The following is a 17,297-nucleotide window of genomic DNA, read 5'->3' on the forward strand; positions in this document are numbered from 1 at the left end:
CAAAGCAACTGCATCTTTGGTCCCTTGTTCGGAGCACCAGCAGGGAATAAGAAAAAAACTTACGGAGTCCCACCCTTATCTCAATCATCAATCAGAGCATTGCTCTATGTTTTGAGAGACAGCATTCCATGGAATCTTTCTCTTATAGCAGCCTGGAACGTCTTTTGCGGAGAGAAGTGGCGTTAGGTCAAGCAAAGATGGAAATTGTCCCAAGCTTCTTTCTGTGCCCCCCCCCCCCCCCCCCTCCCCCCGCAATACACCTCCCACTTTCCCTTTTACCTCTGACCCCCGGTTCAGCTCTCTCTTGGAACTCTTGGTGTTTCAAAGCATTTCACAGGAGTATTATTTGACTCTGAGCTTCACATGGAGAAGATTGGGTTCGGGCCAAAGTAAGTTTTAGGAGCAACTTAATGGAAGGGTGGGAGGTGGAGAAGTTTAGGGAGGGAATTCCAGAGCTTGTGAACCAGGAAGCTGAAGGCACAGCCACGAATGGTGGAAAGATGAAAACCGGGAATGAGCAAGAGACCAGAATTGAAGGAGCACAGAGATCTCGGAGGATTGTAGGACTGGAGGGGGATGGTTGTTGCATAGATAGGGAGGGGTGAGGCCATTTGAACACAACAAATAGATGTAAGTCGGCGAGAACAGGAGCGATGAGCAAGAGGGGTTGGTGCGACTCAGAATAGTGGCAGCAGAGTTTTAAATGAGGTCATAGTAATGGAGAGTGAGGAGGTAGCTAGAGGAACATTGGACTCATGGACAAGAGCTCAGCAGCAGATGCTCTAAGGCAGGGGCGGAGATGGACAACATTGCAGAATGGGAGACAGGCGATCCTGACAATTCAGTGGATATGTGGTTGTGAGCCCAGCTCAGGGCCGAATACGAGCATATAATATCCTACAGGCATTCTGTATCTGTTTCTCGTTAAAAACAATGAATGTCTTTGATTGACAAACTATTCCAAATAGTTGCAATCAAAAGTGCATTAAGTCAATGTTTAAATATGAGAACTCCCTCATGAGCATCAAAATCCATTTCCGACTTTACCTTCCTCACTCTATCAAGTAACATAGTTAAGCAAATAACTGGAACACTGGTATCTAATTGCACCAATGGGAGGTGACTCAATTCTAAAGTAATCTGAGGTAAGAAAAAATAAAGGATGAAGCAAAAATGAAGTGTAAAAACAGTTACATCATGGCTTAATGGAAAACAGATAAAGTAATCAACGTGCATTTACTTCGGAATATGCAGAGGGAAGCTACATCCCCTGATTATTCCCAGGCCACAGTTTGAGCCGGGATAAGCTGTAGATTTGGCTGTCGTGGCACAAGGGGCCATTGTGCCCAGGTGGAGTGAAAACCAAGGGCTGGCAGAAAGTCGACCAAATCATAATGAAAAGAAGATGTAAGCCGTAAAAAGAATAATGCAAACCAGCCACTGCATTTCCCAAACTGAGCTGCAACCATCACAATCACTCCTTCCAGGTTAGTAATGATGATTCTTTTCAGTTTGAGTCCATAGCTGCTGTTTTATTATTAATAATAAATAAGTAAATAAATTGAGAATGTTTCCAATCTCACCAAGGCATTTGCCCTTCTCTGAGGTCAGAGGCAGCGAGCTCCATTACCAAGATCATGCTTGCAAGAAACGTTTCCAGCACCAGAACCCAATTTTGGTAAAGCCAAATTACGTTTCCCTATCTTCCCCTTCCAATCTTGATGCACTTGGTTCTTCATCCAGAATTCTCCATAACAATAACATTCAATGGAGCAAATTACCCAGTACACATTTGGAAGAGCTTAAATGTTTCAATTTTAAAAATGCGGAAAAATTGAAGGTTCTGCATGAGTAAACAGAAATCGCCTGAGACATCTGACAATTTGGAAATGAATTCTTATTTTTATTGAGGCAAATCAACACATTGGCCGGGATTCTGTAAAATCGCGGCTAAGTGTTGACGTCGGCGTAAACACTGGAGTGTTTCACGCCAGTGTTAACGGGCCACCTGGCCCAGCGATTCCGTGGCCCACAGAGGGCCAGCACAGCGCCGGAGTGCTGCACGCAGCGCCTGCGCTGATGCGCGTCCCTGCACTGCCGGTCACGGGTCCACGCATGCGCGCGGCGACCGCTTCTGCGCTGGACCCGCGCAACATGGCGGAACCACACAGCGGGCCGGGGCGGAAGACGTTAGGCCTCCCGGATCGCAAGCACCCACTGATCGCGGGCCTGGCTGTCGTGGAGGCCTCTCCCGGAGTCTGATTTCCCCCATCCCCCCACCAGAACGGCCACCACGGCCATGGATCTGAGCTCCCGCCGGGTGGAACCATCTTAGAACCACGCCGGCGGATACTCAGCCAGTCGACCGCGGAAAATCACTGGCCCCCGACTGGTGCGATGCTGACTGCGTGCGCGTCGGACCGGTCCCGGCGTCAGACCGGCGTCGTGGGCCGTCTTGGCGTCAACTCCGATTCTCCGAGCCAGTGCGGGCTCGGAGAGTCCCGACCATTATGTCTCAGTAGCCTGTTTGTACATCTCTTAAAACTGCCAATTCCTTCCAACAAAACTGGGCATAAATCCCAGCATAAATAAACTAAGGGGCTGGGATTTTCCAGCAGTTCCCACTGGTGGGGTTTTACAGTCCCCGCCAAGGGTTCCCCGGCAGTGAAGGGTGCGAAGAACAGGAACGTCTATTGACAGAGGTGGAACCGGAAGATCTCACCAGTGGTCAATGACAGTCTGCCTGTGCCATCGTAAAACATGCTACACGGGGGGTGCAGATAATCCAACCCTCCAAATGGCTGTATGAAAACCAATCGGCAGCAATAATTTCATTAATTAATTCAATGGTTGACGTGCAACATAATGGAAAAATGGCAGTGACTTACAGGCTAGAAATTAATCAAAGCGTTCAGGAATGGAAATGGAGTAATGGATTGCTGAAACTGAGTGACATATACTGCAGCACCGCCATTGATTGATGGGTGTAAATTCAGCGTGACATGTTGACATGGATAGTTTTCATTTTAAATATTGAGCTCCGAAGACAATTCATAATGGGAAACTGTAAAAATATCATGTTAGAGCTTTCCCCATTCATCTCCTAAAACCTTTCCATTAGAGCTTCAGAAATCTTGAAAGGACAGAATTGATCAATTTTTCCATTGGAGCTATGGCAGGTGAGCAGGAAAATCCCTGTGAAACCCAATTATTCGTGATGAACGTGTAAACTGAATTTGAATTCAGAGTCTTGATTCAATTATTCCCTTTCTAACTGTGCTTCAATTCAAGCTTACACATGGTAGGGGGCCTGGGGTTCACGGGGGAGCCGGGGGGTGGGGGGGGGGTCACACAAAATGAGCAGCTTCCAAAGGCTGTCAGACTTAACACTGCAATTAAATTATAATCGTGAGTCGGTTTTAACAGAAGGTTAGGTGGAGGTGTGGGGCTGGAGGAATCCTCCCACTTAAAGTTGAGCAGGAAAATCAGATTGGTAGTGGATCCCAAGAAAAGTAATTTATGGAATGGTCTAAGAGATGGCTTTTTGGAGCAGTTGTGACAGAGCTTACTAAGGAACAAGCAATTCTGGATTTGGTGATTTGTAATGAGGCAGACTTGATTAGGGAACTTAAGGTGATGGAACACTAAGGGAGCTGTGACCACGATATGATAGAATTTACCCTGCAGTTTGAGAGGGAGAAGCTGCAATCAGATGTAACAATATTACAATTAAATAAGGGTAACTGCAAAGACATGAGGGAGGAGCTGGTCAGAGTTGATTGGAAAAGGAGCCTAGCAGGGAAGACAGTGGAACATCAATGGCAGGAATTTTTAGGGGTTATTCAGGAGGCATAACAGAAATTCATCCCAAGGAGGAGGAAACATGCTGAGGGGAGGACAAGGCATACATGGCTGATGAGAGAAGTCAAGGACAGGCTAAAAGAAAAAGAAAAAGCATACAAAATGGTGAGGATTAGTGGGAAACCAGAGGATTGGGAAGCCTGCCTTTAAAAGCGAGCAGAGGACAACTAAAAAAGCAATAAGGGGGGAGAAGATGAAATATGAGTGCAAGCTAGCTAGTAATATAAAGGAAGATAGGAAGAGTTTTTTTCAATATATAAAAGGTAAGAGAGAGGCAAAAATCAACATTGGACCACTGGAAAATGAGGCTGGAGAAGTAATAATAGGAAGCAAAGAAATGGCAGACTAGTCTTCATGGTGGAAGACACCAGTGAGATGCCAGGGTTCCAGGAGAAACAAGGGGCAGAAGTGAGTGCAGTGGCCATCACTAAGGAGAAGGTTCTGGAGAAACTGAAAGGTCTGAAGGGGGATAAATCACCTGTACCAGATGGGCTACACCCAGGGTTCTCAAAGAGGCAGGAGGGGTCCCTGGAGACTGGAAAGTGGCTAATGTAACACCGCTGTTTAAGAAGGGCCGGAGGCAGAAGATGGGAAATTATAGACCGGTTAGCCTGACTTCGGTCATTGGTAAGATTTTAGAGTCCATTATTAAAGATGAGATCGCGGAGTAATTGGAAGTGCATGGTAAAATAGGACTGAGTCAGCACGGCTTTGTCAAGGGGAGGTCATGTCTGACTAATCTGTTAGAGTTCTTTGAGGAAGTAACAAGGAAGTTAGACAAAGGAGCACTACTGGACGTGATTTATTTAGATTTCTAGAAGGCCGTTGACAAGGTGCCAAATAGGAGACTGTTAAATAAGTTAAGAACCCATGGTGTTCAGGGTAAGATCCTAGCATGGATAGAGGATTGGCTGACTGGCAGAAGGCAGAAAATGGGAATTAAGGGGTCTTTTTCAGGATGGCAGCCGGTGACCAGTGGTGTACCTCAGGGGTCTGTGCTGGGACCACAACTTTTCACAATATACATTAACGATCTGGAAGAAGGAACTGGAGGCACTGTTGCTAAGTTTGCAGATGATACAAAGATACATAGAGGGTCAGGTAGTATTAAGTAAGCAGGGGGCTGCAGAAGGACTTGGATCGGCAAAGAAGTGGCAGATGGAATACAATGTGGAAAAGTGTGAGGTTATGCACTTTGGAAGGAGGAATGGAGAATGGGGAAATGCTTAGGAAATCAGAAGCACAAAGGGACTTGGGAGTCCTTGTTCAAGATTATCTTAAGGTTAACGTGCAGGTTCAGTCGGCAAATGCAATGCGAGCATTCATGTCAAGAGGCCTAGAATACAAGAGCAGGGATGTACTTCTGAGGCTGTGTAAGGCACTGGTCTGACCCTATTTGGAGTATCGTGAGCAATTTTGAGCCCTGTATCTAAGGAAGGATGTGCTGGCCTTGGAAAGAGTCCAGAGGAGGTCACAAGGAAGATCCCTGGAATGAAAAGCTTGTCATATTCGGAACGGTTGAGGACTCTCGGCCTATACTCATTAAAGTTTAGAAGGATGAGGGGGGATCTTATTGAAACTTACAGGATACTGCGAGGCCTGAATACAGTGGACGTGGAGAGGATGTTTCCACTTGTAAGCAAAACTAGAACCAGAGGACAAAATCTCATTCTAAAGGGACGATCCTTCAATACAGAGATGAGGAGGAATTTCTTCAGCCAGAAGGTGGTGAATCTGTGGAACTCTTTGCCGCAGAAGTCTGTGGAGGCCAAATCACTGAGTGATTTTTCGACAGAGATAGATAAGTTCTTGATTAATAAGGGGATCAGGGGTTATGGGGAGAAGATAGGAGAATGGGGATGAGAAAAATATCAGCCATAATTGAATGGTGGAGCAGACTTGATGGGCCGAGTGGCCTAATTCTGCTCCTATGTCTTCTGGTCTCAGGACAGCCTCATTCTCTCCCCAGGCCACATTTGGAGTACTGTGTACAGTGTTAATCTCCTTATTTAAGGAAAATGTTAATGCGTTGGAAGCAGTTCAGGGAAGGTTTACCAGACTAGTACCTGAAATGGTCTTATGAGGAAAGGTTTACAGACTGGGCTTATATCCACTGGAGTTGGGAAGAGTGACTGAATTGAAACATGTAAGATCCTGAGGGGTATTGACAGGGTGAATGTGGAGAAGATGTTTCCTCTTGTTGTTGGGGAATATAGCATCAGGAGCCACTGTTTAAATAAGGGATCGCTCATTTAAGATGGACGAGGACCAATCTTTTCTCTCTGAGGGCCGTGGAACTCTCTTGCTCAAAAGGCAGTGGAAGCAGTGTCCTTGAATATTTTTATGGCAGAGCTGGATAGATTCTTGATAAGCAAGGGTTCATAGAATCATAGAATTTGCAGTACAGAAGGAGGCCATTCGGCCCATCGAGTCTGCACCGGCTCTTGGAAAGAGCACTCTACCCAGGCCCACATCTGCACACTCTGGATTTCACACTGCTGGCTTTCCAAAATCCCCCTTCAATGTAGGCAGCTGGTGATTTAAATGACCAACTGCCTCCGCAAATTAAGCATGAGTGAACTCTGATTCCCCTATCCCCATAACCCAGTCACCCCACCCAACACTAAGGGCAATTTTGGACACTAAGGGCAATTTAGCATGGCCAATCCACTTAACCTGCACATCGTTGGACTGTGGGAGGAAACCGGAGCACCCGGAGGAAACCCAAACACACACGGGGAGAACGTGCAGACTCCGCACAGACAGTGACCCAAGCTGGGAATCGAACCTGGGACCCTGGAGCTGTGAAGCAATTGTGCTAACCACTGTGCTACCGTGCTGCCCCCTTATCGGGGTTATCGGGGGTAGGCAGAAATGTCTGGTTCAAATTGCACTCCATTCAGCCATGAACTTATTGAATGATGGAGCAGGCTGCTCCTAATTTGTATGTTCATACGTCTCCCAACTGAATCTGGGGGCAAGTATTTCGGCCTATATTTTCTCAAGGATCGGGAGGTCTCTCCATTGTGGTAAATATCGCAGAAATGGCTGAAAATTCTAACTCCCACCCCCGAGCCTGCCATTTCTTAAATTTGTGGGCATGGGACTGGAGTCAGGTCAGAGTTCACTCATGCTTAATTTGCGGAGGCAGTTGGTCATTTAAATCACCAGCTGCCTACATTGAAGGGGGATTTTGGAAAGCCAGCAGTGTGAAATCCAGAGTGTGCAGATTATACCAGATAAGAGGAGGTCTGAATGATTGTGGATTCATTTGGGCAGCCAGAGTGTCTCTTGCAAAGGTATTCCTTTGAATAGCGCCCTGGGTCACCTCCAGGAGAGGTAAGACATTCTTCGGGAGAGGCGAGGCATCCTCTGAAATTGATAAACTTGAACATGATTATGCACTATTTCGACACAACCTCATTGGAACTGTCAAGCTAGCAAATAACTGTCAAGACGCTGTCACGGAATTGATAACACTCTTAGTGTTGTAAAGGAAGTCTCCATGGATACTAGGTACGTGGAGTGGGTAAGGAAAAAGATTGTGGGTGGGGGACATAGTTTGGCATAGGTGCATGAGATTCCATGGGGGGATGGGTGGAAGGTCATCGATTGGCATGGATGGATGGATGGCATGTGGGTGGGATTAAGGAGGGGTGAGAGCTGAAAGGATATTTTTGTTTTAATCTTACCTTTATGTATTTAAACAGTGTCAGTGCACAAAGGCAGGTCTTCCACCCAGCCCACGTCCACACCCATTCTGGGGTCATCCGCCCTGACTCCTATTTCATCCCATTCCCCAACCCTGACTGAAAATCCAACCTATGGGTGGACATTTTTAAAGGTCAGGTTCACAGAGCCAGGAAGTCTCCCTACTCTATGCACCCGACCTGGAGATGAAGATCTGGGCCTTAGTCATGAGCCAAGGATGCTAGTTATCTTCAGTGGGGTCCAGCACCTGACACGGGCTAATGCTCCATCTTCCCATCAGTGTGTCTGGAGGAAGATAGAGCTGACCACTCTGTCTATAAAGTAGAGAATGGACTGGTGGGAATTGACAGAAACAAATATCTGATGCCCTCTAACATTGACAAAACACACAAACTATAAAGGCAAATTATGTCCACGATGGCTGGGGGAAGGCAATGTTTTCCGCCCCATTTTCAGTGGGCGAGAATGACAGGGCAACAATGGTGAAGAAATAAGGGGGGAGTCACAAAACAGCTTTCAAGCCGGCAGGATATCCAGATTTGATTCTGCTTAGAGAGGTTTATAGTATGAAACAATAAAATTTTATTTATTCTTATGGATGAATAAATAAAATATTGTAAAAACATGTGGTCATTGCTTAGCAGCTGAGGGCTCTTTTAGGGTATAAAGCTGTTTTGAATATAGTTTTAGCAGAAATTGCTTGTCGTCGATTTTGGAGTTCTAAGTGGGAATGTAGCTCTCAGCTTTGTTGGAAGAAAACCAAACCATGGAGTAATGGTTAAAAAAACAAGTGAAGAGAGCCAAAGTCCAGCTAGTTCAGGAAACTAAAGAAATGAAGAGAAGTTCCCAAGAAGTCTGAGGTTAATGGTACTAGAAAAGAGAACTGTTCAGGAAAGACTGGCAGAGTTGAGAAGAAGGCCAAATTTAAGAGACAGCTGAAGTAGCCAGATTAAAAGTGGAAAAACAAACTTCAGAGGCAAATCAAAAGTTTGATGCCATTTTAGTACAGCCTGGGAATCTATTTTAAAGCAACTGAAAAGACAAAGGGCGCGTCAGCACTGAGAAGCATCTCACCGTGACACATTATGGCCGGTGAAAGCCGGGAGACCCTGCTCGCAACGCCTCGCGAAAGTCAATGCAATCTTATGAGACATTGCAAGGGGAATCCAGCCCATAATAGGCGGGGTCACCTTTTAGCAAATCTGCATATTAGAGCGAGGCAGTAAGTCGCACCCTAATGTTCAGGTTCCCGAGGTACCTCAGGCTTCGGGGACCTCGGACAAGTGCTGTTTGGTACTGGTCCCGACAAACGGGGGCCAGGTGGAACGTCACTTGTGGGGGTCTGCAAGGCGATCGGAGGCCCCCTGCTGCATACCTTTGGGCAGGGGCATGCCCTGGCACTGCTGGTGCCATATGGGTACCCTGACCCTGCCAAAAAGAAGATTTGAAGGTATGATTTTTGAAAGTGGAATTTGAAATAATTTGTGTGGAAGCCAGGGTTCTGTGAGACAAGGTGCCTCATGGTATAATAATCAACCGAGGAGATTCTAGGGGAAATGCTGAGACACTCACTTGGATTCAGAGGGGTGTATGTGTTTTGCCACGGTTAGCTTGTGTGTTCAAAGGGACTTTGAGACAGTTGTTGCTTAAGATATACTTTGTAACCCACGTTATCCTTAAAATATGTGTATATGCTGAAGCAAATGTGGAGGTAGAAGAGTATTGTATCATAATCAAACTTTTCCTTTATAATTAGCGGTCCTGTGACTGCCCCTCCATATTTTCTTAAAAAAGTAAAAGTTATGGGGCGGGATTCTCTGACCCTCCACCGAGTGGGAGAATCGCCGCGGCGCCGGGACGCGATTCTCCCACACCTGTGAAAACGGCCGCACGCGAATGGCGCCGGGCCACACGGAACATTGCTGCAAACGGCCGCAGCAGCGATCCTCTGGCTGCACCGCGATTATCTGGCCCAGATGGGCTGGGCAGCCGTCCGAAAAAATCCGAATCCCGCTGCCGCCATTCTAACATGCTCTGGGCAAGCGGAACCTCGGAGTTGAAGGGCCGGGGGCGGCATGTGGGGGGTGAGGAGGGGTCCAACCCCGGGGAGGCCCTCTGTACTGGCCTAGCCCGTGATCAGGGCCCACCGATCGGCGTGCCGGCCTCTCTGGCTGCGGACCTCTTTTCTTCCACGCCGGCGCCTGGATCCCTGCGCCATTTGGCTTCGGGGCAGGTGCGGGGATGACGGCCAGTGCGCATGCGCTAGTTGGCGCCAACCCAACTGCACATGCGCATACCCCGCGGCGCCGGGTCGACGCAGGGCCAGTAGCTGAAGCGGCGTGGGCCGCTCCAGCGCCGTACTGGCTCCCCCAGGACCCGAGTATCGAGTCTCGGAACCGGCGCCAGCGCTGGAGTAAAGTACTCCCGTTTTTTCGCCGGCACTCTGGCGCCGGACCAGAGAATGCCCGTGGATTAAAGGGACAGAAGCAGAGTGCCAATTTGGGCGAGTTTAGCTGGATGTTTCTTGGTGCTGCTCCACTATTTAATGGCATTTTGCCATTTTTTTGGATCTCGGCAAGGAATGCCCCGCTGAGGTTGCATTTACATCATTTCTTGCACTGTCAAGTTCTTGCCAGTGTAGGAAGAGAATTCATGGATCACGGTGGCATTTTTAAATGTCGCCCCGATCTTTCGACCCAACTCAGCCACCCCACCACAACCTCTGGACCCCGCACTACTCCCAATGTACCTCTCACAGGGTACTCGAGTCCCCCCTCACCCTATCACGTAAGGGCACAGCATCCCTAGGCCTAATCCCTGGCATGGGAAACCTGGCACCTTGGCACTGCCAGCCTGGCAACTTGACATGCCAGCCTGCAACCTTGGTAGTGCTACCCAGGCAACTTGGCAGTGCCAGGGTGGCACTACCAGGGTGCCCAGGGCAGTGCCAAGGAGCCAGGCTGGCAGCGCCAAGGTACCCAAGTGTCAGCAGGAATCCTGCCCGGAGCCTGACCACTCAGGGGTCTCCAGTAGCCTGGGAGACCCCTCCCAGGTGCTGTTACACCTTGTCCACCAGTGCTAAATGGCACCCTAGCAAGGTGTCCCATGCATGGCTGTTAGTTACCGGGCCCCGGGTGAATATGGCGCAGACATTTAAAAAAAAATATTTGTTTATTCTACATTTTCACATTTTCTTTCAAAAATTTACACCCCACCCACAAACAGTAAACGGTAACAAATACAAAATCAATCCCCTTAACAATACCAATGATATCATCCTCCCACCAACCCAAACAACAGCCCACCTGTCAATATATGCATCCAATAAACCAAACCCTCCCACGGTGGAAACAAAAAACAAAGGAGAAAAAGAAAAAGGAGTCCGGGACCGCCCATGGTCACCATTGACCTATAGAATCCACTACCCCTCCCCCCCTACACTCAACGCCATCCAGCCTCTGAAAGAGTACCGTACATGATACCAAGAGTTGTATACCCCCCCCCCACCCACCCCCCCCCCCCCCCCCCCCCCCAAGTCTCCAGCTCCTCCTGTCCACTGCCTCTTGTAAAACTCTCCCTCCCAACCTCGGTTCCTTCCCCCCAACTTTCCACTCCGGCTAGACCACTCGGACCCTGTTCTGCCAGGCTCCAATGGCCGCAGCCCCTCCCCCCTCCTTACTCCCGTTTCCGTTCACTGGCCGGCTTAAACCGGCCAGCGTGGAGGCCCCCGCCCGGGTCCCTTTCCCCCTTGCCCGGCCCTAGGAAAGCCCAGAGATCCCCTTTTAGCACACACACCCCGCATATCCACCTACACCCCAAAGAGCCCTCATTTCGAGTGAAAGTCCCATCCCTTCCCTTGTCCAAATATATACGACATTGACTCCTTTAGCCCCTACACCCGCACGCAGTGAAACAAAAAAGAAGAAAATACAGTCATGAGGTTACATCGGCACATGGCCATTTCTCAATTTGTCAGTTCTGCCACAGTCCTTCTGGCTTCGCAAACTCCTCCGCTGCTTCCGCCGTTCCAAAATAAAAGTCCCTGAGCTTATAAGTCACCCTCAGCTTCGCTGGATATACAATGCCGCACCGCACCTTGCTAATGTACATTGCCCTCTTCACCCGGTTGAAGGCAGCCCGCCTCCTCGCCAGCTCCACCATAAAGTCCTGGTATACACGTATACCAGCTCCAGCCCACTGCACCACCTGCTTCTGCTTGGCCCAGCTCAGGACCTTCTCCTTCACACTGTACCTACGGAAGCACAGAGTCACTGCCTTTGGCGGCTCACTCGCCTTTGGTACAGGCCTCCACGACCGATGAGCCCGATCCAGTTCATATCGGGACGGATCCTCCCCCTCCCCCAATAGTTTTGCCAGCATCGCGGCAAAATACTCAGTCGGCTTCGGTCCTTCAACTCCTTCGGGCAGCCCCACAATCCTCAAATTCTGTCGCCTGGATCTGTTTTCCAGGTCTTCCATTTTGCCTCGCAGATCCTTGTTAATGTCCATCACCTTCCGCATCTCCTTCCCCATCGAGGTAAGTTAATCACTGTACTGCAATAACGTCTCCTCCACTTCCTTCAACGCCTCCCCTTGCTCACGCACCTCCGCCACTGCGCTCGCCACCGCCGTCATCACCGGGGAAATCGCCTCCTCCACCAGCACACTCAAAACCTCCCTCATCTCCTTCCTCATTGTCTCCATGTATTTTGTAAACTGCCTTTCGAATTCCGCAGCCATCCCCTTAGTTATTTCTTCAGCCGTAAGCAATGCGGCCTCCCCTGGTGCTCCAGCCTCCATTTTCTTTACTGACTCCGCGGTGACCTTTCCACTCCCCGACGGACTTTCAGCTGCTTTTTTCACGGCCGATTTTTCGCTGGTCTTCGACATTCCCCTCCTCTGTGCTGTCTCCCGTCTTTTACTGCCTTCGCTGGCCCTAGGACCGGGCGTTAACCCCTGACAATGCCGTTCCCGAACGGGAGCCCTCCAACGTGCGGCTACCTCCCGCCCGCCGTCACCGGAAGTGATGGCGCAGACATATTTAAATGAGCCGAATGCCTCACTTAAATATGTCAGTCTGAATTTCAACCAGCAAGTGCGAGATTCAGATCATGATGTTTCGTAAGATTCCTTTAAATCTTGCGAGACATTTCGAGCATCGTGAGATTAAACAACCTCATCGCACCACCAAGTCGGGCGAGATGAGGCCATTAAATCACACCTATGGGGCGGGATTCTCCAACCCCCCGACGGGTCGGAGAATCGCTGGGGGCTGGCGTGAATCCCACCCCCGCCGGTTGCCGAATTCTCCGGCACCGGATATTCGGCGGGGGCGGGAATCGCGCCACGCCGGTTGGCGAGACCCCCCGGCGATTCTCCGGCCCGGATGGGCCAAAGTCCTGCTGCTGGAATTCCTGTCCCGCCGGCGTGGATTAAACCACCTCTCTTACCGGCGGGACAAGGCGGCGCGGGCGGGCTCCGGGGTCCTGGGGGGGATCTGGCCCCGGGAGGTGCCCCCACGGTGGTCTGGCCCGCGATCGGGGCCCACCGATCCACGGGCGGGCCTGTGCCGTGGGGGCACTCTTTTCCTTCTGCCTTCGCCACGGTCTCCACCATGGCGGAGGCGGAAGAGACTCCCTCCACTACGCATGCATGGGGATGCCGTGAGCGCCTGCTGACGCTCCCGCGCATGCACCGCCCGGCAATGTGATTTCCGCGCCAGCTGGCGGGGCACCAAATGCCTTTCCCTACAGCTGGCGGGGCAGAAATCAGTCCGGCGCGGGCCTAGGCCCTCAAGGTTAGGGCTCGTCCGCTCAAGGTGCGGAGGATTCCGCACCTTTGGGGCGGCGCGATGCCTGACTGATTCGCGCCGTTTTTGGCGCCGGTTGGCGGACATCGCGCCGATTACGGAGAATTTCGCCCATGGTGTTTTGAACCAAGGTTCCATTCTGAGATCTTCCCATCCAGTTATAACATCAACTGGGATCATAACAGAGGAAACCAATGGTCTTCTTTGAAATCATTCCTGGCTACTTTCATCTATCTTCTGTAAGACAGCTCGAGTCTATCACTGGCAAATATTCCACAGCGTAAGGGACATAAAAGGTGGTAATCTCAAGATCATAATCTAATCTTGCAACTAGAAATCTTGCCAATCTGCTCTTAAGGCTCATGATTTCACTAATGCAATGATAGAGGTACAGGCATGTTCCCAGTTTCCTTTCTACTTTCAAAATAAAGAATATTATCCAATTTTGTGTTTACCTCAGCTCTTCCAGCACCACAGTTGTGTCATATGGCCCCAACACCATTTCCCCAAGTTGTTCTTCATGTCCCCTTGGGTGGTAGATGACTTTATATCCTCTGACCTCCCCTGGGGATGGTTCCCATGTCACTCTGAAGCTAGATCGTGCAGGTTCAGAGGTTTGTAAGTTTTGGGGAGGTTTGTATGGTGAGGCTGTTGGAGAGGGGGAAAAAAACGAATGTTAATAACTGAACTTCATCTCAAACATCCATCAAAGCAATATAGCTCACTGAAAATCGATATATGAAAATGCAGACAGGAACAAACTAATTTAACACCCTGCCCCGTTGTATCACAGCTATGGGATGGGATTCTCCCCTACCCGGCGGGGCGGGGGTCCCGGCGAGATGGAGTGGCGGGAACCACTCTGGCGTCAGGCCGCCCAAAGATGCGAATTTCTCCGCACCTTTAGGGGCCAAGCCTGCACCTTGAGGGGCTAGGCCCGCGCCGCAGTGGTTGGCGCACCGCCGGCCAGCGGGAAAGGCCTTTGGCACCATGCCAGCCGGGGCCGAAGGGACTGTGGCGGGCGGCGGAAGTCCGCGCATGCGCGGGAGCGTCAGCGGCTGCTGACGTCATCCCCGCGCATGTGCAGGGGGGGGGTCACTTTCGCATCGGCCATCGCGGAGGCTGTGGCCGAGGCGGAAGGAAAAGAGTGCACCCACGACACAGGCCCGCCCGCGGATCGGTGGCCCCGATCGCGGGCCAGGCCTCCGTGAGGGCACCCCCCGGTGCCAGGTCATCCAGCGCCCCCCCAAGATGCCGGAGCCCGCCCGTGCCGCCTAGTCCCGCCGGTAAGCGAGGTGGTTTGATTCTCGCCGGCGGAACAGGCTTTCCAGCAGTGGGACTTCAGCCCATCACGGGTCAGAGAATTACCAGGAGGGGCCCGCCAACCGGCGCAGAGCGATTCCCGCCCCCGCCAAATATCCGGTACCGGTGAATTCGGCAACTGGGTGGGCGGGATTCACGCCAGCCCCTGGCGATTCTCCGACCGGCGGGGGTCGGAGAATCCCGCCCATGAAGTCCTGTGCAACATGGCACAGACTCTTCCCTCCCATCTGACAACTGGGAAGAGACAGAATCAGATAGAATCCAAATCCGATTTAATCTGGCATATCTGAAGTGAGTGGTTCGGACACTTATTAATGGTTAGAAGAATCCAGAGGAGCAGAATCTGACAGAGGACAGTGACCTCTTTTTAATGCACTTCAGCACAGAAACTGCTTTTAGTGATTTTAGATGGCAAATGCTTAATGCATTTAAGTTGTCTCTGCTGCAATGTAGGAGGAAAATTGGCAACCAATTTGTGCACAGCAAGATCCCACAAACAGCACTGTCTCCTCTAATGGTGCAGCACCCCTCAGTATTGCAATAGTGTCAGTTGGGTTATAGGTGGGATTTTTCCACTCCCCCCCCACGTTGTGTTTCTCGGCAGTGGGAGGCAGCCCACCGTTGTCCATTGGCTGGAAGCGGGATCTTCTGACCCCGCTGTTGTCAATGTGAATTCCCATTGAATTCATCCCTTCCGACGGGAAACCCATGGCGGGGGTCCGCCAACGGCAGAAGCGAAATATCCCTCTGGCGAGAACGGCCAGAACATCCCCCGCAATGTGTTCAAGTTACTTAGACAATAGAGCATTACTCTAGAATAATATCGTGGACATATAATCACCAGAAACAGAATAAAGTAAATATATACTCGGAGGTCTCAGCAATGCCTCATCTGCTAAGAAACCTTTCTAAATCTCATTGCATGTGGTTTAGCCACCACTGCCTCACCTGTAGTTCCTTGTCCCGATCGTAATTTTCCTTCTCCTTCTCTGTACATTGGAATCACGGAGACGTTGTAAACTGTTTGGGGATTAAGTCGTCTGAGTACAGTGCTGGTCAGATGAGGTGGGACCTTGGTGGCAATGACCCTCCCTCCAACAGCAGGCCGGTAAGAGAGTCTGTAGTTCACCACATTGCCCGGAGCAGGCTTCCACCTAACACGGAAAGTGCTGACCGTTTCGTCTGATATGGTCACTCTCTTGGCTCCTGTTGTAGCTGTTCAACAGCAGAAGAGAAACATATTGTAGTTGTTGTTTTGATAAATAATTTTGAAATACTTTTGAAATGTAATCACTGTAGGGAAAAGTGGCAAATAGATTGCTGACAGCAAACTTCCACAAACAGCAAACAGATGACTAACCACATAATCTGTTTTAGTGTAATTATGCATAAACATTAATTGTGACACTGAAAATACCGCTGACCTTAAAATAATGCTACATGATCTTTTCCACTTGAGAAAGCACACTGGACTTCAGGAAAACAGACGACAAACCTGTTAAGGCAGATCTGATTTAATTGTGTAAAGATCTACTCTATTGTGTTTAATTTAAGTGGATTGCGTTTAGCAAGTTGATAGAGTTAAATATTAACCGGAGAGGAACTGTACATGTTAGGAAGGTTTGTAGGTAGGTAACTAGTTAATGTTGAGTTGGTTGATCTCAGCCAGATGAGAATCAATTCAGTTGAGGGAAACCTGGATTAAGGAGGGGAATATCAATGCTGGAACGTGAACTCAGCAATCCCCGTGCAGGGGGGCATTATAACATGTGTAGCCAATAGAAGACCTGGCTGTAATATCACATGTCACCACAAAATCACCAAAGTTGGGCCTGAGCATTGTGCATATTAGTGGAGGATAATCAGTGTCTAACAGGAGGAGACAGGCCACAAGAAAAGAGTCATTACTTCAGGATTGGGGAGGATGTCAATGACAGAGAAGAAAATAGGGTCATTTTTTCACATTGCTTTCAATATTCAAGACCTTGATGGTTCATTGGACAATGAGCTTAGGTATCCTAACTTTAAAAATATTACCACAGCTCAGTACAAAAAACATTGAAATTTGAACCAGTTAGTCCTCTTTGTGCTTTAGAACGTAAGGATTTTGGTCTTTACAAGATTTACTGTACCATCAGTGGTTTCCTCTCCCTCAAGAGGATCTGCTTCCCCACTGCCGTATGAAGCATAAACCATTATTTGGTATTTGGTTTCTGGTCGTAGATTCTCCAATGTTGTTTCAGTGCTGTATCCAGGGACCCACTTTTCTCCACTATCATCGTCATAGAGAGATTTCCAGGTGACACGGTAGTTGTATACATTGCCTGGAGCTGACGTCCAGGAAGCATCGATTGTGGTTGGGGTGACATTTTCTGTCACAAGGTTACGAGCAGAACCACGCACTGAAAAACAAATAAATTGGTGCAAAGTGAGTTTCAGATCAATAATTTTTTTTCATCAAGGCCAAAATGTTGCAAACTCAGCTGCAGTAATCCTTTCACCAGTAAATAGTTGATAGATGAGGTGGGAAAGAATGGCTTACCCTCGGGGCAGTAACTGGAGGATACAGATTTATGGTGGTTTGCAGAGGAGC

The 17,297-nt window shown here is 49.4% G+C and overlaps 1 protein-coding gene across 5 annotated transcripts in view; it reads right to left on the reverse strand.

Annotated features, from left to right (window-relative positions):
• The window catches only part of LOC140428040 (collagen alpha-1(XII) chain-like), a 462,913-nt gene that overhangs the window by 284,779 nt on the left and 160,837 nt on the right, over positions 1-17,297 (reverse strand). For 3 of the 5 annotated variants that reach the window (XM_072514040.1, XM_072514030.1, XM_072514048.1), the window contains exons 13-15: positions 16,837-17,106; positions 15,653-15,919; positions 13,837-14,029 (exon numbers count right to left, since the gene is read on the reverse strand). The exons of the other annotated variants lie outside the window; for them this stretch is intronic. In XM_072514040.1, coding sequence (XP_072370141.1) covers positions 13,837-14,029; positions 15,653-15,919; positions 16,837-17,106 — 730 coding nt within the window. The remainder of the gene's footprint in view (positions 1-13,836; positions 14,030-15,652; positions 15,920-16,836; positions 17,107-17,297) is intronic. 5 annotated transcript variants of the gene reach the window in all.

The sequence above is a fragment of the Scyliorhinus torazame genome, chromosome 1 (genome assembly GCF_047496885.1).
Source record: "Scyliorhinus torazame isolate Kashiwa2021f chromosome 1, sScyTor2.1, whole genome shotgun sequence".
NCBI classification, from domain to species: Eukaryota; Metazoa; Chordata; class Chondrichthyes; order Carcharhiniformes; family Scyliorhinidae; genus Scyliorhinus; species Scyliorhinus torazame.